Source organism: Ranitomeya variabilis, chromosome 1 (genome assembly GCF_051348905.1).
Source record: "Ranitomeya variabilis isolate aRanVar5 chromosome 1, aRanVar5.hap1, whole genome shotgun sequence".
Classification (NCBI taxonomy): Eukaryota; Metazoa; Chordata; class Amphibia; order Anura; family Dendrobatidae; genus Ranitomeya; species Ranitomeya variabilis.
Window position 1 is genome coordinate 388,413,175 of NC_135232.1, and position 22,709 is coordinate 388,435,883.

The following is a 22,709-nucleotide window of genomic DNA, read 5'->3' on the forward strand; positions in this document are numbered from 1 at the left end:
AAACAGTGGAAACCCCCCAATTATAACTGAAACCCTAATCCAAACACATCCCTAACCCTAATCCCAACGGTAACCCTAACCACACCCCTAAGCCTGACACACCCCTAACCCTAACCCTATTCCTAACCGTAAATGTAATCCAAACCCTAACCCTAACTTTAGCGCCAACCCTAACCCTAACTTTAGCCTCAACCCTTACTGTAGCCTTAACCCTAGCCCCAACCCTAGCCCTAACCCTAACGGGAAAATGGAAATAAATGCTTTTTTTAATTTTTCCCTAACTAAGGGGGTGATGAAGGGGGGTTTGATTTACTTTTATAGCGGTTTTTTTTTTTTAGCGGATTTTTATGATTGGCAGCCGTCACACACACTGAAAGACGCTTTTTATTGCAAAAAATATTTTTTGCATTACCACATTTTGAGAGCTATAATTTTTCCATATTTTGGTCCACAGAGTCATGTGAGGTCTTGTTTTTTGCGGGACGAGTTGTCGTTTTTATTGGTAACATTTTCGGGCATGTGACATTTTTTGATCGCTTTTTATTCCGATTTTTGGGAGGCAGAATGACCAAAAACCAGCTATTCATGAATTTCTTTTGGGGAAGCATTTATACCGTTCCGCATTTGGTAAAATGGATAAATCAGTTTTATTTTTCGGGTCAGTACGATTACAGAGATACCTGATTTATAATCATTTTTTTGTGTTTTGGCGCTTTTATAGGATAAAAACTATTTTATAGAAAAAATAATTATTTTTGCATCGCTTTATTCTGAGGACTATAACTTTTTTATTTTTTCTTTGATGACGCTGTATGGCTGCTCGTTTTTTGCGGGACAAGATGACGTTTTCAGTGGTACCATGGTTATTTATATCCGTCTTTTTGATCGAGTGTTATTCCACTTTTTTTTGGCGGTATGATAATAAAGCGTTTTTTGCCTCTATTTTTTTTTACGGTGTTCACTGAAGGGGTTAACAAGTGGGACCGTTCTATAGGTTGGGTCGTTACGGACGCGGCGATACTAAATGTGTACTTTTATTGTTTTATTTTATTTAAAGAAATGTATTTATAGGAACAATATATTTATTATTTTTTGGGGGGAATTTTTTTTTTTTTTTTTTTTTTTTTTTTTACACATGTGAATATATATATATTTTTTTTACACTATAACATTTCCCCGGGGGGCTAATCATGTTATAGTGTAAGATCGCTTATCTGACACTTTGCTGTGCACTGTGTCAGATAGGCGATCTGACGTGCACTGCTCCAGGCTTCCCGGCGCCTGCTCTGAGCAGGCGCTGTGAAGCCACCTCCCTGCAGGGCCCGGATGCAGCGGCCATTTTGGATCCGGGCCTGCTGCAGGGAGGAGGAGGTAAGACACCCTAGGAGCAATGCGATCACATCGCGTTGCTCCAGGGGTCTCAGGGAAGCACGCAGGGAGCCCCCTCTCTGCGCAATGCTTCCCTATACCGCCGTAACACTGCGATCATGTTTGATCGCAGTGTGCCTGGGGTTAATGTGCCGGGGCGACCGCTCCTGGCACATAGTGCCGGATGTCAACTGCGATAGTCAACTGACACCCGGCCGCGATCGGCCGCGCTCCCCCCGTGCAAGTAATTGGACAGATTAAATAATTTTAAATAAAATGTTCATTTTTAGTACTTGGTTGAAAACCCTTCAGGCAATGACTGCCTGAAGTCTTGAACTCATGGACATCACCAGATGCTGTGTTTCCTCCTTTCTGATGCTCTGCCAGGCCTTCACTGCGGTGGTTTTCAGTTGCTGTTTGTTTGTGGGCCTTTCTGTCTGAAGTTTAGTCTTTAACAAGTGAAATGCAAGCTCAATTGGGTTGAGATCAGGTGACTGACTTGGCTATTCCAGAATATTCCACTTCTCTGCCTTAATAATCTCTGGGGTTGCTTTGGCTTTATGTTTTGGGTCATTGTCCATCTGTAGTATGAAACGACGACCAATCAGTTTGGCTGCATTTGGCTGGATCTGAGCACACAGTATGGCTCTGAATACCTCAGAATTCATTTGGCTGCTTCTGTCCGGTGTCACATCATCAATAAACACTAATGACCCAGTGCCACTGGCAGCCATGCATGCCCAAGCCATCACACTGCCTTCGCCGTGTTTTACAGATGATGTGGTATGCTTTGGATCAAGCGCTGTACCACGCCTTCGCCATACTTTTCTCTTTCCATCATTCTGGTAGAGGTTGATCATGGTTTCATCTGTCCAAAGAATGTTCTTCCAGAACTTTGCTGGCTTTTTTAGATGTTTTTTAGCCTTTTTATTCTTGATGCTTATGAGGGGCTTGCACCGTGCAGTGAACCCTCTGTATTTACTTTCATGCAGTCTTCTCTTTATGGTAGATTTGGATATTGATACGCCGACCTCCTGGAGAGTGTTGTTCACTTGGTTGGCTGTTATGAAGGGGTTTCTCTTCACCATGGAGATTATTCTGCGATCATCCACCACTGTTGTCTTCCGTGGGCGCCCAGGTCTTTTTGCATTGATGAGTTCACCAGTGCTTGCTTTCTTTCTCAGGATGTACCAAACTGTAGATTTTGCCACTCCTAATATTGTAGCAATTTCTCGGATGGGTATTTTCTGTTTTCACAGCTTAAGGATGGCTTGTTTCACCTTTGATCGCATGTTTACTTCACAGCAAAACCTTCCAAATGCAAGCACCACACTTCAAATCAACTCCAGGCCTTTTATCTGCTTAATTGAGAATGACATAACGAAGGGATTGCCCACACCTGTCCATGAAGTAGCCTTGGAGTCAATTGTCCAATTACTTTTGGTCCCTTTAAAAACAGGGTGGTACATGTTAAGGAGCTGAAACTCCTAAACCCTTCATCCAATTTTAATGTGGATACCCTCAAATGAAAGCTGAAAGTCTGAACTTCAACTGCATCGGAATTGTTTTGTTTAATTAATTGTGGAAATGTCTATAACCAAAATTAGAAAAATGTTGTCTCTGTCCAAATATATATGGACCTAACTGTATATCTGGACTTTGCAAAGGCATTTGATACTGTACCGTATAACAGCCTTATACTGAAGCTACGGAAGCAAAGACTGGGGGAAACTATATGCAGTTGGGTAAGAAATTGGCTAACGCACTAAAAGTTATCATACATGGTACGTTCTCTAAATGGTATACAGTCAGCAGTGGAGTACCACAGGGATTTGTGCTAGGACCAACTATTTTTTTTTATCCTACAGTATTTATTAATGACCTTGTGGATGGGATTGAGAATAAAGTGTCAGTCTTTGCTGATGACACCAATCTATGTAGGACATTAAAATCTGACCTTGACATTGCAGAACGATCTGGATAAGATGACTGAATGGACAAATAAAGTGTAGTGTAGATAAATGTAGAGTAATGCACCTGGGAAGGAGTAATCCTATAGCTGCATAGACATTAACTGGGAGTATACTTGGGACTACAGAACAGGAGAAGGACTTGGGTATTCTGGTTACAAGTAAGCTGAGCAGCATACACTCTACAAAGCAGTCAGCAAAATAATGGTCAGCCATCTCACCCGAGTCTCCCATATACACTCGCTCTGCCAAGAGCATCTGTGTTTTCTATAAGAGAGTTGCTGCCAGACATTTGTGGCGGCGACGTATCTCTTAGGCTACATTCCCACGATCAGGAAGTAGCAGCGCTTTGGACGCAGCGTATTTTCGCTGCGTCCAAAATGCTGCGTTCTACTCCCGCAGGTAAATCCACATGTGTTCATTTCTATTGTGGAAGTTTCTGTTGCGGAGACTAGTATCTCCACTGTAGATAATTGACATACTGATGCTCATAAACCCACGCTGCGGGTGATTTGACGAAGCGTCAAACAAACACAGTGGGCATGAGATTTCTATAAATGCCATCCACTGTGCTTGTCCTGTACAATGCAGCGTTTTGAAGGCAGCCCAAGTGCGTAGTGTGTAAAATGCGGCTATTCCTGATCGTGGGCACATAGTGGCTTATCCAAAGCGACTTGCAGCCTAACTGTTGCAAAGTACTGATTATAAGGGGGTGAACAGTTATGTACACTGAAGTTTTCAGTTATTTTATCCTACTTTTTGTTTGCTTCACAATAAAAAGAAAACCAAATGTTCACAAGTTTAGGCATATTTTTTACATGAACGGATGCAAACCCTCAAAAAAAAAAAAAAAAAGTTAAATTCCGGGTTGTGAGGTAGCAGAACACAATAAATACCAATGGCGGTGAATACTCTCTGTCATGAAAAGTCTTTTGGGAATTCTTTGACAGCTTAGCCTGTGTTCATCTATTCCTGAGATCGGAAAATGAACATGCTGCCAGATGCATACCAAATTTTTCTTACATTTCTTAAATGGTTAATGGCGAGAACTTTTTAAAATACCTGTACTATGTTCTGCCTAAAACTATCCAACTCCGTTTTCTTCCTGTTAAGTTCCTCTGTAATGGTTTCTATTTCTCTTGTTAGCTTGCTGTATTCCTCTACAACCTGATGATGCAAATAGAAAAAGTTATCAATTCAGCCAAAATCATCACATAAAAAAAAAAAGAATAAGATCTCTAACTACATCTCCGAATACATTGCTTACTCCTAATTTCAGCTTTGCCACATAAAATGACACATACAAATGACAGTTGCCAGGTTGTGTACAGCATTTCTTTTGGTGCAGGGGAACAGTATGTTCTGTTCTTTCTTAAAGACTCTGCTTAAAATTCTAATACATTCACTTTCTGGCATTTCCAACATATTGTTCCTGCTGCCTAGCTTATTATTATGAGGCGTTAATATAGCGTGGGAGGGTAAGCACTATCAAACAAATAGACAACATACAGAAGAACTTAAGCTTGTGAAGCAGGAGGCTCTGGACCGCTCCTCATTTAGTACGGCATCTATTTCCTCTAAGGTATCCGGAAGGGCCTGGAAAGCCTAATAGGAAGAAAAGGAAACGTACTTTAAGATGAGCAGAAAATTATCACTACATTCTACATTGGCAAGCATAAATGATAACATCACAAGTGCAGAGAACAACGTGACACACTGTTCCACACAAACTGAAGAAAGAAGTATATTCAAACACATGCGGCCAGCTTCTACTGAGAGAAAACACCACGTTCTCTGAAGGCGTACCGTAAATGAATGAAGTGGACTTTAACATTCACAGCGGTGGAACAGGCCGTGCTCCTGCACTATTAATCGTTCTCATTTAGGACTATTTCCACTTAAAAAGCAATGGAAATGCCCAACACAAGTCATCGTTTGGTTGCTTATCCAGCTTACATATTGACATGGTAAAATATTAACATCTCCCCCTGCGGCTTAGTGTTTCAGAATGGCAGACATGTGCATTACAAATATCTAGGACATTTTTTCTGTTCTGTTGAAGTGAAGGAAGCCTTTGAATAATATGTCCATATTTTAAAGAACTTTCCATTGTGGATTTCCATATAAATTGTTACACACCAACGGATAACATAAAGGTACTGGTAACCAGGAGGAATTCTTTTTACATATGGTTCATCAATGAACAGAACAGAATAATTCATTTAAAAGAACGGTATAAATATTGTCTAGGGGTAGAAAGAAGGGGTTATGTTCAATGTTTTCTCATGTTACAAGGGCTAGGCGTGCAGAGCAGCAGAGAATTTAGGAACATCTATAATGCATATATTTAAAGGGGTTGTCAAGGTAAAAAGAAATGCTCCCCAGGAGCTTGGATCTTTAAAAACAAATTAAAAAATTGCTAATTGATACCTACCAGCACCCACCTGGATCCAGCGCAGTCTGCCTTGTGACCTCTCTACACAAAAGGAGAGGTTACTGTTCTACCAGCAGCGTCCTGGGATTGTCAGCAGTGGTTACGTGCATTCAACACAACAAAATGTAGAGGTGACAAGGATGGTTACAAAATAACTGAATCAGCTACAACTCTTTCACCCCAATTTCATGAATCCAGTGCAGGCTGGTCCGATGGTCTGCATCAGGACAGGAAGCAATGAAGTCCCATTTTTCAGTCACCTTACTGCTGAAGGCTCAACAGTCAGCTGACTCAAGAATGGAACATCAATGCTTCTTGACCCAATGCAGGCCACCGGAGCAGCTTGGGCTGAACCCTTGGGGCAAGAGAGTGTACCCAATTTTATTATTTTGAAACCATCCCTTGTGCAGAGGGCAGACAACCCCAACAGATGTATTAGGTAGGACCTCACATAATCCTAAGCCATTTGCAGCTAATTTGACAAGGAGATTCCATTACTTTCACTGCATTATCTCTTTGAACCCTGAAATATACTGTTGGTTTGGATTTCTAATGGGACAGTAAAAGGTTTCCCAAGTGACAGGCTTGTTGTCGGTGAGTTGTTCTCCTCTAAACCTTTGCTTACCGCACACAGCAAAGTGAAAATAATGCAGCTAGTTCAGGAGGAAGGATGTGCTCTGGAGCACCACTATAGGAATTGGACTGCTGTGTAATGAATAGAACAGACTCTCCGGCTATTTCATACAGAGCACATAAAGCAATATAATCTCCCTAGACATCGCCATTCTAAGGAGATCAGGTACTCTCAAGGTGTCACTATTATATCATGACATTGATTTCCTACCCTAGACACCATCAATCTTGAGTGCTACAAACATAAATGTCCAGAACTAACAGATCAACTGTAAAACAAAAACACTACCCCTTAATCATCAAAATTTCCTACAGTTGTTCTTCCAGCTGTCTACATTTCTCCTGGTAACTTCATTTTTAGGAATTCTAAAAAATCCTGGTAACGTGCTACACCTACTAGAAAAAAAGATCCCTAAAAGTGTTACCAATGTCTCAATACCCGTCTATAGACTTGATTATTAATATGAGGTCAGTGGGAGTCTAAAAGCCACCCTTTCCCACTGATCAGCAGATTGCAGGCTGCTGTGGCATAACATACATAGTGTGCGGGACAGCATAGTTGGGTACACTGTGTAGGACCTGTAGCACATGAGAATGATCATTGCACAGTATCCAGCTATACTGCTCCGGCTCTGTGCACACGGCAAACAGCTGGCCGATTGCTGGACCCCCAGGGATCTAATATTGATGAGCTACAATAGGTCATCAATATACGAGTCCTGGACAAGCTCTTTGAAAACCTTACAGACTTGTAGCAGCATATATTTCCATGTCTTACAGGGTACAAATAATACAACTGCTCTTTTGTGTAATACATATCAACCAATTCACCAAAACAAGCTAAGCACCGCTTTACTAGCTGTAGTTGTATACATTATTGCAGGTTTCAAATTAAAAATCTTATTGAATAGGAGGTGTTAAGATTAATAATACTTATTCTTTGTCTAGTCAAGCTCCCGTTTTGTATTTATACAGTATGCTTTTGTTGCTTTCAAGCCTAATGTAATTCTAAGCTTAATACTTTGCTATATAGCCATATAAATTTGTACAACATTCGCCTTTCACTTATTTTGAAAATCCCAATGGTGGACTTCTGGAAGACAAGGCAAGCAAATGCTTTATATAAATATTTAAAAAGATATAAAATATTTATCAAACCGTAAAAAAAAGACAAAAAAAAAAGTACATGGTTTACTAAAATGTATGCTTGACTTAGAAGGTGGAAGCAGCTTGTAGTGCCAACCACACTTTCTATTTAAGTCAAGTCAAATCAGTTACATACAAGAGATCAGGGTCAACAGAGCAAAAAAAATAATTTAAAGAATCTCCCACTGCTCCCCCCCAAAAAAAAGGTCCATTTGTAATGTACATCATAATGGTGTTAAAGGAGTAGATGACTACATTTTAAATGACAAATATGCCTATGGGGACCAGAAAACAGACTTTTACCTACTGATCCCCGCTGCTCTTGTGTATGGTTGCCTGCGTTTTCTACTGGTCTCTTCACCTTCTCTTCTAGCCACTGATTGGCACCAGATTTGACATGCAGTCCAACACGAAAGAAACAGTTCCGTGTGCCTCAGAAGAAACATCAAACGTACAGTGATAGTGAGGTCACGCAACATCCCCCACCAGAAGAGAAAGTGCGTAGACTAAGGGTAAGTTCACACAGGGAGTTTTTTTTTGCTGTTTTATGCTAATTTTCAGCGCCAGCAAAGCCTATGAGATTTCAGAAATCTCATGCACACACATTTTGTGTGATCAGTATTTTGCATTTTTTTGACATAGAGCATGTCACTTCATTCAGCATTTTTCCAGCGTTTTTCACCCATTGACTTGAATGATCAAAAAAAGGTTGACTTTTCTTGCAGCGTATTTGCGTCGGAAAATTCAAGGACAGGCAGATGTGACGTCACACTCCGCTCTGCTACATCTACATGGCAGGCTACATGATGCGTCCATGCAGCCTGTCATCCAGCAGAGAAGACCCGAACCTCATTCGGGGTGAATGGGGGTCCAATATTACAGTGTTTGACACATTGTCATATGCATGACAGAGCGGCAAACACCGCTTCTGATCGGCGGGGAAATCATCCCCGCCGGTCAGAGAGCCGCGGCTCCCCGCTGTCAGAATTTATTACTATTCCAAGATCAATTGATTAAAAGGAACTTTGCTTGTGGGGAAACCCCTTTAAGTACATGTTATGAAGCATTCCACTAACCTTTGGTGGAGACTTTGGATACAGTGTCTTTGGTTACTATTGCACCTATTTGTAATAGTTTCTTCCTATTGGTAAACCTGTGATGTATATAAAATGAATGGTTAGGATTGCCCTCTAGGTTTCCTGCGTTGATTTTAGGGGACTTTTTTTGTACTGTCTTGTGGGTTCTGTCTATATATTACATTATATTTATTACATTTATGAATTTGGGAATTTTTATACATAAATAAAGAATAACTATTTTGTACATTGTTGTTAATTCTATTGGGGCTGATTTGTAGATTATGTTAGTAAAGTAGCTCACACTATGGTTTGTAGGCAAATCTTTAACTTCCATCTAAAATAAACTAGTATGGAAGTTTTGTTAATTTTAGCTTACTGGCTGCTGAGAAAAGCACAAAGGCTGGCAGAGTATAAGGAGTACACAGAAGCAGGACTCCTAAGAAATATCCCAGAGGCAGGAAGGGACTAGCCCAAGGCCTCACTGACACGTCAGTATATGGTCAGTATTTAATCAGTGTTTGTATGTCAAAACCAGGAGTGGGACTTACAGAGGGAAAAGCTATAATTGCAAGATTCAATTCAACACCTTCAACACCTGTTGCGCGTTTTGGAGACACTCCTAGATTTAGCATACAAATACTGATGTGTGCCTAACCATTGACAGCTTCATAGAGGGTAGCTATAGCTTCTTATGGCTGTTGATAGCAGTTTTCCAATTACGCCATAAACAGTATAGTCTTTAATGGTGATTATTACCGGTAATTATTGTGGACGACTGTTCTTTCATAGGGACAATGTCACACTATATTTTACCCATCCATCTACTATCACGTAGAGGAGTTCCCATACTGTTCAGGACATGACCCCCCTTCTCCCTGTATACCGTTTGCTGTATCACAGTATAGGCTCATTGGTCACATGCAAGGAACGCCTGCACCATACCCATTACTGCTGATTACCAGCTATGCTAAGCATTCTACGTACGTTGTCTACAGTCCTATTTCTTCTCCATTACATATGCCCCTGTACGATTTCCTCTTGAATCCGGTTTCCTACCAATTTTGTAAAGACAGAAAAAAAAGACCAGTTCTTATCTTGTGTAAAGTTCACAAACCACATCTACCATGTTGATGAATTTTGTCAAAAAAGAACGTCCACAAATACAAGACATAAAGGAAAGTGACAATCCCCTGCAAATGATGAATCGGGCCCTTAGTGTCCTGCTGTTTCTACATTGAAATCAGAAATGCACATGTCAGCCATACACATTGCTTTCTTTCTGGTAAAGTCCGTTATCTGGCTTTAAAGCGAACCTGTCATGTTATACATGCTGTCCGAACTGTGAACAACATGGTATAGAGGAGGAGAAGCTGAGCAGAATGATATATTGGTTTGTGGGAAAAGATTCAGGCTATGTGCACCCGTTGCAGATTGGGGTGCAGAATTTTCTGAACAAAATCTGCATCTCCTGGCAGAAAGCGCAGGTGCAGATTTGATGCGCTTTTCTTGTGGATTTTGTGCATTTTTCCTGCAGATTTACTGCGGATTTCAAGCGTTTTTTTTTACCCCTGCGGATTTCTATAATGGAATTGGTGCAGAAACGCTGCAGATCCGCACAAAAGAAGTGACATGCTCCTTCTTTCAATCCGCTGCGTTTTCTATGCGGAATTTTCCACACCATTAGCACAGCATTTTTTTTTTCCTATTGATTTACATTGTACTGTAAGGGTATGTGCACACGTCCGGATTTCTTGCAGAAATTTCCTGAAGAAAACCGGAAATTTTCTGCAAGAAATCCGCATTTTTTTTTGCGTTTTTTTTAGCATTCTGCAAGCGTAATTAGCTTGCAGAATGCTAAAGTTTTCCAAGCGATCTGTAGCATCGCTTGGAAAACTGACTGACAGGTTGGTCACACTTGTCAAACATAGTGTTTGACAAGTGTGACCAACTTTTTACTATAGATGCAGCCTATGCAGCATCAATAGTAAAAGATAGAATGTTTAAAAATAATAAAAAAAATTTAAAAAATGCTTATACTCACCCAGACGATCTCCTCAGCGGCGTCCGTTCCTCTTCCTATAGCTGGTGTGTGCGCGCAGGACCTTCCATGACGTCGCGGTCATGTGAGCGGTCACGTGAGCGGTCACATGACCGCTCACGACCAATCACAAGACAGTGACGTCATCACAGGTCCTTCACCGCACACCAGCTATGAGAACCGAAGCGGCAGCATGCAGCGGTGAGGCGGGAACACTGCGGGGGACATCGAAGGGGAGTATAGGATAATTTTTTATTTTAATTCTTTTATTTTTGGCCAATTATATGGTGCCCAGTCCGTGGAGGAGAGTCTCCTCTCCTCCACCCTGGGTACCAACCGCACATAATCTGCTTACTTCCCGCATGGTGGGCACAGCCCCGTGCGGGAAGTAAGCAGATCAATGGACTCCTAGGTGTGCGGAATCCCCGCAATTCCGCATTTTTAATGAACATGTTGCTTTCTTTTCCGCGATGCGTATTTTTTTGCGGAAAAAATCGCAACATTTGCACAAAAAATGCGGAATACACTGTAAATAATAGGAGGCATATGTTAGCGTTTTTATCACGTTTTTATAGCGAAAAAACGCGAAAAAAACGCTAAAAATCCTGAACGTGTGCACATGGCCTAAATCACTTTGCGGGTCTGCAGCATTTCTGCGTGGAAAAAAACGCTGCGGACCGCAGGAAATCCGCAACGTGTGCACATAGCCTCAGTATAACTTTGTATTCATTAAAAGCCTGGTGTTTAAAAACATGAGCTCAGTGGGCGGTCCTACTCTGTGATTGACCGCTATCTCTGCACACAGAATCATACAGGGAAGACTGTCAATCACAGAGTAGGACCGCCCACTAGACTCCTATGCAGTCAAACACAAGGATTTCAATAAATATCATACCAGTTATACTTCATCTTTTCCAAAAGAAATCTGATCAGCTCTTCCTGCTCTAAAACATCTTGCCTACAAATCAAATTTTCAATATGACAGGTTGCCTGTAAAAGGTGCTACCAAAGATATAAAACAATTTTTTTTTTTTTTTAAGTAAAAGCAGAGAGTCTGTTTAAAAAATTATTCCTTGCTCCAGCTGTCCCTGCTGGTCCTCTACATATGATGCAGTGAAGAACATGCACGCCAGCCAATCAATTACAGTTCCTGGCAATCACATGCTGACCATGCTACAGTCACTGCGGAGGGCCAAGATTAGCTGTAAAAAGTGAATGGTTGACACATGAACACGGCAGGACAAGTGAAGGACTATCAGGGACTACTGCAGCCAAAGCAGAAGATTATTTTTCTCTATTCTAGCATAATCCCTGCTATTTTTTTTATTAATCCCATAAATGGCTGTAGACATTTTATTGTCAACCAGTACAACAGGACAATATTTCACAATAATGGCAGGTGCAAAGAAAGCAGGAAAATAGGGAAAGGAAGCTTCAGGAACTATAATGTTGGCAGATGGCTAAGAAAAGAGGATCTACCCACTAAAAAAAAAATAGTGGATGACTAGTTACAAAGCATGAAAATTGTGACAGTTCCTGAGCATATTGGACTGGTAAGTACGGTAGTTATGAGGGGTGCAAGACCATGTTTGTGGGTTTTCGCTCCACGGATGTCAACCATTACAATTTAGCAGGGGTAAATTTGACAGTAAATCCTTATCAAAGAAGTCTGCATGTGCAGTAGTAACACACGCAGATCTTGCTTCACAATCAGAGGTTTGTTTTTTTTAGTTGGGTTCTTTTCAGGTTACCGTTTTACTGATACTGTGTTTTTTTTTGTGAAAGCCCGAGATCTTGCTCTCCACCTGAGTGTGCTTAAAGTGAATAATGGTGACACAAAAAATGTGCACTTGGATGCTTGTCTCTTAAAACCCTCTCCAACAGAAGGGTCCCCAAAATCATTCCTCATCCTTCCGAGCCAGAAGGCCACAGCGAGGGACAAGGAAAAGTAGTCTCTCTCAGCCAAAGCCAAGGGAGCCTCAGTCTTGCTGCCAGCATCTCCCCAGACTTCCACCAAGGCCACAGCTAGGAGCAATCAACTATCGACTCCCCTCCTGAGAGAGGAGAGTCAGGGGTCAGAGGGGAGCGGCACTTGATGGCCACACACTCTACCTCCCCCCTCACCAGATGGAACCCTTAAGGGAACCGCACCTGACAAATTTAAGTGAAGGACACACGTGTAAGGTGAACACACAAATCAGTGAAAAAAGAATTAAAGTGCAGATTTTCACAGCATAATGCTGGACGGACCTTAAAAAATCCCCTATCCTTTCCTGAAGGCCTGGATTAAGGGTGTGTACTAAGTAATAAAAATGAATTTCAGATCAAAATGTGCCAAAATTTGTGGGTTTCCCAGGCCCAGTGAAATAAGGAACCCCAGGAGTCACCACTCCAGGGGCACCGAACCTTGGGCTCAAACAATACTGGTGCCCGAGTTCTAAGTGAGGTATACAAATATACTAGTTCACCTCTGAGATAGGTCCAATTTGATTTAGACAGTCACAATAGTTTTTATAAAACTCATACGTTTCTTCTTCTAAATTAGAGGAGGTGATTTACATGTATAAAGCTATGTGCGCAAGTTGCATATTTGCTTGCAGAAATTTCTGTAAGGTTTCTTTCTGCATCTCGTCAGAAAAACACAGCTGGAAATACGCGCTTTTTTAATGCTTTTTTTGTACGTTTTTGTAAATCCGTAGAGCTAAATAAAGATGATATTATTAAATACAAGAATTTTGATGTCATTTCCTTGCGCTTCAGCCAGATACCCTCATTAATATTAAATAAAGACACACACACACACCATCACTAGGCTATTAGGAGCATTAACCCCTTCCCGACCCATGACGCCTATGCGGCGTCATGGAATGATCGCATCCCTGCAGATCGGGTGAAAGGGTTAATTCCTATTTTACCCGATCTGCAGGGAGAGGGGGAGTTGTACTTCAGCCTAGGGGGGGTGGCTTTGCCCCCACGTGGCTACGATCGCTCTGATTGGCTGTTGAAAGTGCAACAGCCAATCAGAGCAATTTGCAATATTTCACCTATGAAAATGGTGAAATATTGCAATCCAGCCATGGCCGATGCTGCAATAGCATCTGCCATGGCTGGAAATCATGTACTGGCCCCCCCCACCGCCCCCGATCTCCTCCCCAGTCGTCCGTTCTGTCAGGTACCCCCTCCGTCCCCCTGTCCGCTCCCCCGTGCTCCTGTCCGCTCCCCCGTGCTCCTGTCCGCTCCCCCCGTCCTCCGATCCCCCCCCCTGTGCTCCGATCCACCCCCCCACCACCCCCTCATACTTACCGATCCTCCCGGTGTCCAGCCGTCTCCTCGCTGGGCGCCGCCATCTTGGAAAATGGCGGGCGCATGCTCAGTACGCCCGCCGAATCTGCAGGCTGGCAGATTCGTTACAGGTACATTTTGATCGCTGTGGTAGGTTCTACCACAGCGATCAAAATAAAAAAATAATAAATAAACCCCCCCCCTTTATCACCCCCATAGGTAGGGACATAATAAAATAAAGAAAATATTTTTTTTCTTTTACCACTAGGGTTAGGGTTAGAACTAGGGGTAGGGTTAGGGGTAGGGTTAGGGTTACGGGTAGGGTTAGGGTTAGGGTTATGGCATGTGCACACAGAGCGGATCGGCCGCGGATCCGCAGCGGATCGGCCGCGGATCCGCAGCGGATCGGCCGCGGATCGCAGCGGATCGGCCGCGGATCCGCAGCGGATCGGCCGCGGATCTGCAGCGGATCGGCCGCGGATCCGCAGCGGATTGGCCGCGGATCCGCAGTGGATCCGCAGCGGATTGGCCGCGGATCTGCAGCGGATTGGCAGCGGATTGGCCGCGGATCCGCAGCGGATTGGCCGCGGATCCGCAGCGGATTGGCCACTGCGAATTCGAAGCAGTTTTCCATCAGGTTTACAGTACCATGTACACCTAAGGAAAACCAAATCTGCTGTGCCCATGGTGCGGAAAATTCCGTGCAGAAACGCTGCATTGTATTTTCCGCAGCATGTCAATTCTTTGTGCGGATTCCGCAGCGGTTTACACCTGTTCCTCAATAGGAATCCGCAGGTGAAATCCGCACAAAAAAACACTGGAAATCTGCTGTAAATCCGCAGGCAAAACGCAGTGCCTTTTACCTGCAGATTTTTCAAAAATCGTGCGGAAAAATCTCACACGAATCCGCAACGTGGGCACATACCCTTAGGGTTAGGGTTGGAATTAGGGCTAGGGTTGGAAATAGGGTTAAGAATAGGCTTGTGGTTAGGGTTACGGATAGGGTTAGGGGTGTGTTGGGGTTACAGTTGTGGTTAGGGTTGGGATTAGGGTTACGGTTGGGATTAGGGTTAGGATTAGGGTTAGGATTAGGGTTGGAATTAGGGTTACGGTTGTGTTGCGGTTAGGGTTGTGGTTAGGGGTGTGTTGGGGTTAGGGTTGTGATTAGGGTTATGGCTACAGTTGGGATTAGGATTAGGGGTGTGTTGGGGTAAGTGTTGAAGTTAGAATTGAGGGGTTTCCACTGTTTTAGGCACATCAGGGGTCTCCAAACGCAACATGGCGCCACCATTGATTCCAGCCAATCTTGCGTTCAAAAAGTCAAATGGTGCTCCCGCCCTTCCAAGCCCCGACGTGCGCCCAAACAGTGGTTTACCCCCACATTTGGGGTACCAGCGTACTCAGGACAAACTGGGCAACAACTGTTGGGGTCCAATTTCTCCTGTTACCCTTGCAAAAATAAAAAATTACTTGCTAAAACATAATTTTTGAGGAAAGAACAATTATTTTTTATTTTCACGGCTCTGCGTTATAAACTTCTGTGAAGCACTTGGGGGTTGAAAGTGCTCACCACACATCTAGATAAGTTCCTTCGGGGGTTTAGTTTCCAAAATGGGGTCACTTGTGGGGGGTTTCTACTGTTTAGGCATATCAGGGGCTCTGCAAACGTAACATGATGCCCGCAGACCATTCCATCAAAGTCTGCATTCCAAAACGTCACTACTTCCCTTCCGAGCCCCGGCATGTACCCAAACAGTGGTTTACCCCCACATATGGGGTATCAGCGTACTCAGGAGAAACTGGACAACAACTTTTGGGGTCCAATTTCTCCTGTTACTCTTGCAAAAATAAAAAATTCTGGGCTAAAAAAATATTTTTGAGGAAAGGAAACACATTTATTATTTTCACGGCTCTGCGTTATAAACTTCTGTGAAGCACTTGGGGGTTCAAAGTGCTCACCACACATCTAGATAAGTTCCCTTGGGGGTCTAGTTTCCAAAATGGAGTCACTTGTGGGGAGTTCCTACTGTTTAGGCACATCAGGTGCTCTGCAAACGCAACCTGATGCCCGCAGAGCATTCCATCAAAGTCTGCATTTCAAAACGTCACTACTTCCCTTCCGAACCCCGACGTGTGCCAAAACAGTGGTTTACCCCCACATATGGGGTATCAGCGTACTCAGGAGAAACTGGACAACAACTTTTGGGGTCCAATTTCTCCTGTTACTCTTGCAAAAATAAAAAAATTCTGGGCTAAAAAAATATTTTTGAGGAAAGGAAACACATTTTTTATTTTCACGGCTCTGCGTTATAAACTTCTGTGAAGCACTTGGGGGTTCAAAGTGCTCACTACACATCTAGATAAGTTCCCTTGGGGGTCTAGTTTCCAAAATGGAGTCAATTGTGGGGAGTTCCTACTGTTTAGGCACATCAGGGGCTCTGCAAACGCAACCTGACGCCCGCAGAGCATTCCATCAAAGTCTGCATTTCAAAACGTCACTACTTCCCTTCCGAACCCCGACGTGTGCCAAAACAGTGGTTTACCCCCACATATGGGGTATCAGCGTACTCAGGAGAAACTGGACAACAACTTTTGGGGTCCAATTTCTCCTGTTACTCTTGCAAAAATAAAAAATTCTGGGCTAAAAAAATATTTTTGAGGAAAGGAAACACATTTATTATTTTCACGGCTCTGCGTTATAAACTTCTGTGAAGCACTTGGGGGTTCAAAGTGCTCACCACACATCTAGATAAGTTCCCTTGGGGGTCTAGTTTCCAAAATGGAGTCACTTGTGGGGAGTTCCTACTGTTTAGGCACATCAGGTGCTCTGCAAACGCAACCTGATGCCCGCAGAGCATTCCATCAAAGTCTGCATTTCAAAACGTCACTACTTCCCTTCCGAACCCCGACGTGTGCCAAAACAGTGGTTTACCCCCACATATGGGGTATCAGCGTACTCAGGAGAAACTGGACAACAACTTTTGGGGTCCAATTTCTCCTGTTACTCTTGCAAAAATAAAAAAATTCTGGGCTAAAAAAATATTTTTGAGGAAAGGAAACACATTTTTTATTTTCACGGCTCTGCGTTATAAACTTCTGTGAAGCACTTGGGGGTTCAAAGTGCTCACTACACATCTAGATAAGTTCCCTTGGGGGTCTAGTTTCCAAAATGGAGTCAATTGTGGGGAGTTCCTACTGTTTAGGCACATCAGGGGCTCTGCAAACGCAACCTGACGCCCGCAGAGCATTCCATCAAAGTCTGCATTTCAAAACGTCACTACTTCCCTTCCGAACCCCGACGTGTGCCAAAACAGTGGTTTACCCCCACATATGGGGTATCATCGTACTCAGGAGAAACTGGAAAACAACTTTTGGGGTACAATTTCTCCTATTACCCTTGGGAAAATAAAAAATTGTGGGCTAAAAAATCATTTTTGAGAAAAGAAAAATTATTTTTTATTTTCATGGCTCTGCGTTATAAACTTCTGTGAAGCACTTGGGGGTTCAAAGTGCTCACCACACATCTAGATTAGTTCCTTGGGAGGTCTAGTTTCCAAAATGGGGCCACTTGTGCGGGAGCTCCAATGTTTAGGCACACAGGGGCTCTCCAAACGCGACATGGTGTCCGCTAATGATTGGAGCTAATTTTCCATTCAAAAAGCCAAATGGCGTGCCTTCCCTTCCGAGCCCTGCCGTGCGCCCAAACAGTGGTTTACCCCCACATATGGGGTATCATCGTACTCAGGACAAACTGGACAACAACATTTGGGGTCCAATTTCTCCTATTACCCTTGGGAAAATAAAAAATTCTGGGCTAAAAATCATTTTTGAGGAAAGAAAAATTATTTTTTTATTTTCACGGCTCTGCGTTATAAACTTCTGTGAAGCACCTGGGGGTTATAAGTGTTTACTATGCATCTAGATAAGTTCCTTGGGGGGTCTAGTTTCCAAAATGGGGTCACTTGTAGGGGAGCTCCAATGTTTAGGCACACAGGGGCTCTCCAAACGCAACATGGTGTCCGCTAACGATTGGAGCTAATTTTCCATTCAAAAAGTCAAATGGCACGCCTCCCCTTCCGAGCCTTGCCGTGCACCCAAACAGTGGTTTACCCCCACATATGAGGTATCGGCATACTCAGGAGAAATTGCCCAACAAATTTTAGGATCCATTTTATCCTGTTGCCCATGTGAAAATGAAAGAATTGAGGCTAAAAGAAATTTTGTGTGAAAAAAAAGTACTTTTTCATTTTTGCGGATCAATTTGTGAAGCACCTGGGGGTTTAAAGTGCTCACTATGCCTCTAGATGAGTTCCTTGGGGGGTCTACTTTCCAAAAGGGGGTCACTTGTGGAGGAGCTCCAATGTTTAGGCACACAGGGGCTTTCCAAACGCGACATGGTGTCCGCTAACGATGGAGATAATTTTTCATTCAAAAAGTCAAATGGCGCTCCTTCCCTTCCGAGCCTTACCATGTGCCCAAACAGTGGTTTACCCCCACATGTGAGGTATTGGTGTACTCAGGAGAAATTGCCCAACAAAATTTAGGATCCATTTTATCCTGTTGCCCATGTGAAAATGAAAAAATTGAGGCTAAAATAATTTTTTCGTGAAAAAAAAGTACTTTTTCATTTTTACGGATCAATTTGTGAAGCACCTGGGGGTTTAAAGTGCTCACTATGCTTCTAGATAAGTTCCTTGGGGGGTCTAGTTTCCAAAATGGGGTCACTTGTGGGGGAGCTCCAATGTTTAGGCACACGGGGGCTCTCCAAACGCGACATGGTGTCCGCTAAAGATTGGAGCCAATTTTTCATTGAAAAAGTCAAATGGCGCTCCTTCCCTTCCGAGCCCTGCCGTGCGCCCAAACAGTGGTTTACCCCCACATATGAGGTATCAGCGTACTCAGGACAAATTGGACAACAACGTCCGTGGTCCAGTTTCTCCTTTTACCCTTGGGAAAATAAAAAATTTTTTGCTAAAATATCATTTTTGTGACTAAAAAGTTAAATGTTCATTTTTTACTTCCATGTTGCTTCTGCTGCTGTGAAACACCTGAAGGGTTAATAAACTTCTTGAATGTGGTTTTGAGCACCTTGAGGGGTGCAGTTTTTAGAATGGTGTCACTTTTGGGTATTTTCAGCCATATAGAACCCTCAAACTGACTTCAAATGTGAGGTGATCCCTAAAAAAAATGGTTTTGTAAATTTTGTTGTAAAAATGAGAAATCACTGGTCAAATTTTAACCCTTATAACTTCCTAGCAAAAAAAAAATTTGTTTCCAAAATTGTGCTGATGTAAAGTAGACATGTGGGAAATGTTATTTATTAACTATTTTGTGTCACATAACTCTCTGGTTTAACAGAATAAAAATTCAAAATGTGAAAATTGCGAAATTTTCAAAATTTTTGCCAAATTTCCGTTTTTTTCACAAATAAACTCAGAAATTATCGACCTAAATTTACCACTAACATGAAGCCCAATATGTCACGAAAAAACAATCTCAGAATCGCTAGGATCCGTTGAAGCGTTCCTGAGTTATTACCTCATAAAGGGACACTGGTCAGAATTGCAAAAAACGGCAAGGTCATGAAGGGGTTAACATAATTAACCTACATATGCTGTAACAAAAAAGCAACTGTCAGAAGTCTGTGTGAAAAGCAATATCTGTTTATAAAAAAAAAAAAAAAATTTGTGTGGGCTCCCGTGTAATTTGAACCCCTTAACCACCAGAGCTTTTTTCTGTTTTGTGCTTTCGTTTTTCGCTCCCCTCCTTCCCAGAGCAAAAACTTTTTTATTTTTCTGTCAATATGGCCATGTGAGGGCTTATTTTTTGCGGGACGAGTTGTACTTTTGAACGACACCATTGGTTTTACCATGTCGTGTACAAGAAAACAGGAAAAAAATTCCAAGTGCGGTGAAATTGCAAAAAAGTGCAATCCCACACTTGTTTGTTTGGCTTTTTTGCTAGATTCACTAAATGCTAAAACTGACCTGCTATTATGATTCTCCAGGTCATTAAGAGTTCATAGACACCAAACATGTGTAGGTTCTTTTTTTTTGTGAAAGTTGTGAAAAAAAATCCAAACTTTGCTATTTAAAAAAAAAAAAAAAAAAAATAGCGCAATTTTCCGATACCCGTATTGTCTCCATTTTTTGTGATCTTGGGTTGGATGAGGGCTTATTTGCATGCTGAGCTGACATTTTAACGATACCATTTTGGTGCAGATATGTCCTTTTGAACACTTGTTAAATGCCGCTGTCCGAGTTTGACAGCAGCATTTAACTAGTTAATAGGCGCGGGTGGATCGTGATTCTACCCACACCTATTGCGGGCACCCGATGTTAATATTCTGGGAAGGAGCCAATAGCCAAAGGTTCCCAGACTATTATTATCAGCTCACAGCTGTTTGCTGAGCCTTTACTGACTAGTTTACAGGGGAACCCCAGAAAAAAATTGACATGGGGTCTCCCTATAAAAACGAACCAGCATTGGCTACGCAGAAAGCTGCGGGCTGATATTAATAGCCTGGGAAGGGGCCATGGATACTGGCATCCCTCCAGGCTAAAAACATCAGCTCTCATTCGCCCCAGAAATGGCGCATCATATAGATGCGCTAATTATGGCCCTTAGCCTCGCTCTTTGCACTTGCCCTGTAGTGGTGGCAAGTGGGGTTCATATGTATGGGGTTGATGTCACCTTTGTATTGTCAGGTGACAAAGCCCAGAGGTTAGTAATGGAGAGGCGTCTAAAAGACACCTATCCATTACTAATCCTATAGTTACATGATAAATAAGGACACGGCCTGAATAAAGTACTTTATTTGAAATAATCACACAGACTCATTTATTGAATCTAAATTTACCATACTTCCTGAATGCCTAATCCCTGCAAACAATCAAAAAATAATAAACCAAAGTATAATACTATCTTGGCCGACAAAGTCCATTTAATACAGAGTGTCTCACGGCGATCTCACGTGTAGAACAGTCACATCGGGGGATGTGACCACTCTACCCGGCGATACACTGACAGGAGGTAATCACTCCCGCAGTGTATCACTGAGCCGCCGTGAGAGTTCACCGGAGTTCATCAGCTCTCATTTACGGCACTACCGCTGTGTGAGAGCTTTCCCATGCAGCGGTGCCGTAAGTGAGGGCACCAGAGCTGATCAGGTGATGAACTCCGGTAAACTCTCACAGCGGCTCACTGATACACTACAGGAGCGATTACCTCCTGTCAGTGTATCGCCGGCGGCCGGGTAAGGTCGACGTGGGATCGGTGAGTATGTATTTTGTATGTGAATATGTAAAGGTTTAGATTTTTTTTGCTGTCTGTTATAGGTGACAAGACGTAGCCGGATGGGAAGTAGCCCCATCAGACGACGCCAGGATACACACACACACAGACACACATATTCTCCTCCCACACACAGAGACACACACACTCTTCCTCCTTCTGACATAATTTCTCTTTGATAATTCGCAGCGTTTTCGGCAGCAAATCTGCAACAAATATGCCGCAAACACGCAAACCTTTATACACCTGGATTTTTGTGAAAGATTTGACTGACACATTTAAAGTCAATAACGTTGCAGAAACACAAAAAGAATTGACAAGCTGCAGAAAATAAAGTGCTGCAAATACGGATGGAAATTTACTGCACAGCACTTCAGGATTGTCATTAAATTACCTTGCGTTAGTATTCCATAACGTTTTTGGACCTTTTACGCACAAAAAAAAAAAGGGTGAGAAAACGCATCGTGTACACATAGCCTAAAGCAAATGACAAAAAGCCAAATACTTTGTTTTGCAGACAGAACGATGGTGGACTTTCATATACGGCAGTGTCAATCCAAACGTTAACCAACCAATTCGTGTAACTGGCCACAACTATTTTTCCCTTCATTGGATAATTTTTATACTTTGTCCTCAATTGTATGGAAGATTATAAATTAGACTACTTTTAAATGGCTTTTTGAAATTGCAATAGATAGAACATGTACAGCTGTCTTCACAAATACCTTACGGTCATCATTATTTGAATGGATATACAGCAATTTAGCCAAAGTTTCCAATCTGAAAGCCTGCAGAAGACAGGAAACAACAATGCCCAAGATATGTTAGAGGAAATGATTCTAAGAGGAGACAAAAAGAAACACACACACACACGTAGTAGAAGAATATACACAATATACACAACTTTACATAGAAATCCACAGACCAGTACATAGACATCTAAAATGAAGACAGACTAAAGACAAGAAGGTACAGAGTTCTAGCCTAAATTAGGACGGAAAAGCATCCCACATAGATAATAAATAACCAAAAAAAGGAAAACCTATATAAAAAAGGAATCGTTCACTCCAATACATATCTTATTTTGTCGACTACAAATTGAACTTTATCAAGGATTAAATCTTGCTTAAAAAAACCCATAACAATAATTGAATAAATAAGTGTGTGATAGTCTGGAGGCAGCTTCCGATGATCTTGAATAACATGGACAACATCCTTCCTAAACACAGAGAAGGATGCAACGGCACTGATCTCACGTCCTGCTTGACACTAATCTATCTGATCTGAGCAGGAGGCCAGCTACTAGGACCTGCACATCACTAAAGCTGCATGTCCGGAATAGGAGAAGGATCATTCTGGTCATGTGACCAGTCACAGCCTGGAAGGAATTTCAAAACATGGTAATGTATGCACTGCATTTAAAATCAGTGTCCAGGTTGCAGTAGAAGTGTTTGAGTACACACAGG

General features: G+C 42.3%; 1 protein-coding gene across 2 annotated transcripts in view; it reads right to left on the reverse strand.

Moving 5' to 3' along the window:
* Positions 1-22,709, reverse strand: part of SMC5 (structural maintenance of chromosomes 5) — a 290,983-nt gene that overhangs the window by 27,103 nt on the left and 241,171 nt on the right. Inside the window, exons 19-21 of one of the 2 annotated variants that reach the window (XM_077249064.1) lie at positions 21,969-22,031; positions 4,848-4,943; positions 4,401-4,505 (exon numbers count right to left, since the gene is read on the reverse strand). In XM_077249064.1, coding sequence (XP_077105179.1) covers positions 4,401-4,505; positions 4,848-4,943; positions 21,969-22,031 — 264 coding nt within the window. The remainder of the gene's footprint in view (positions 1-4,400; positions 4,506-4,847; positions 4,944-21,968; positions 22,032-22,709) is intronic. The other variant, XM_077249065.1, reaches the window with a different exon arrangement.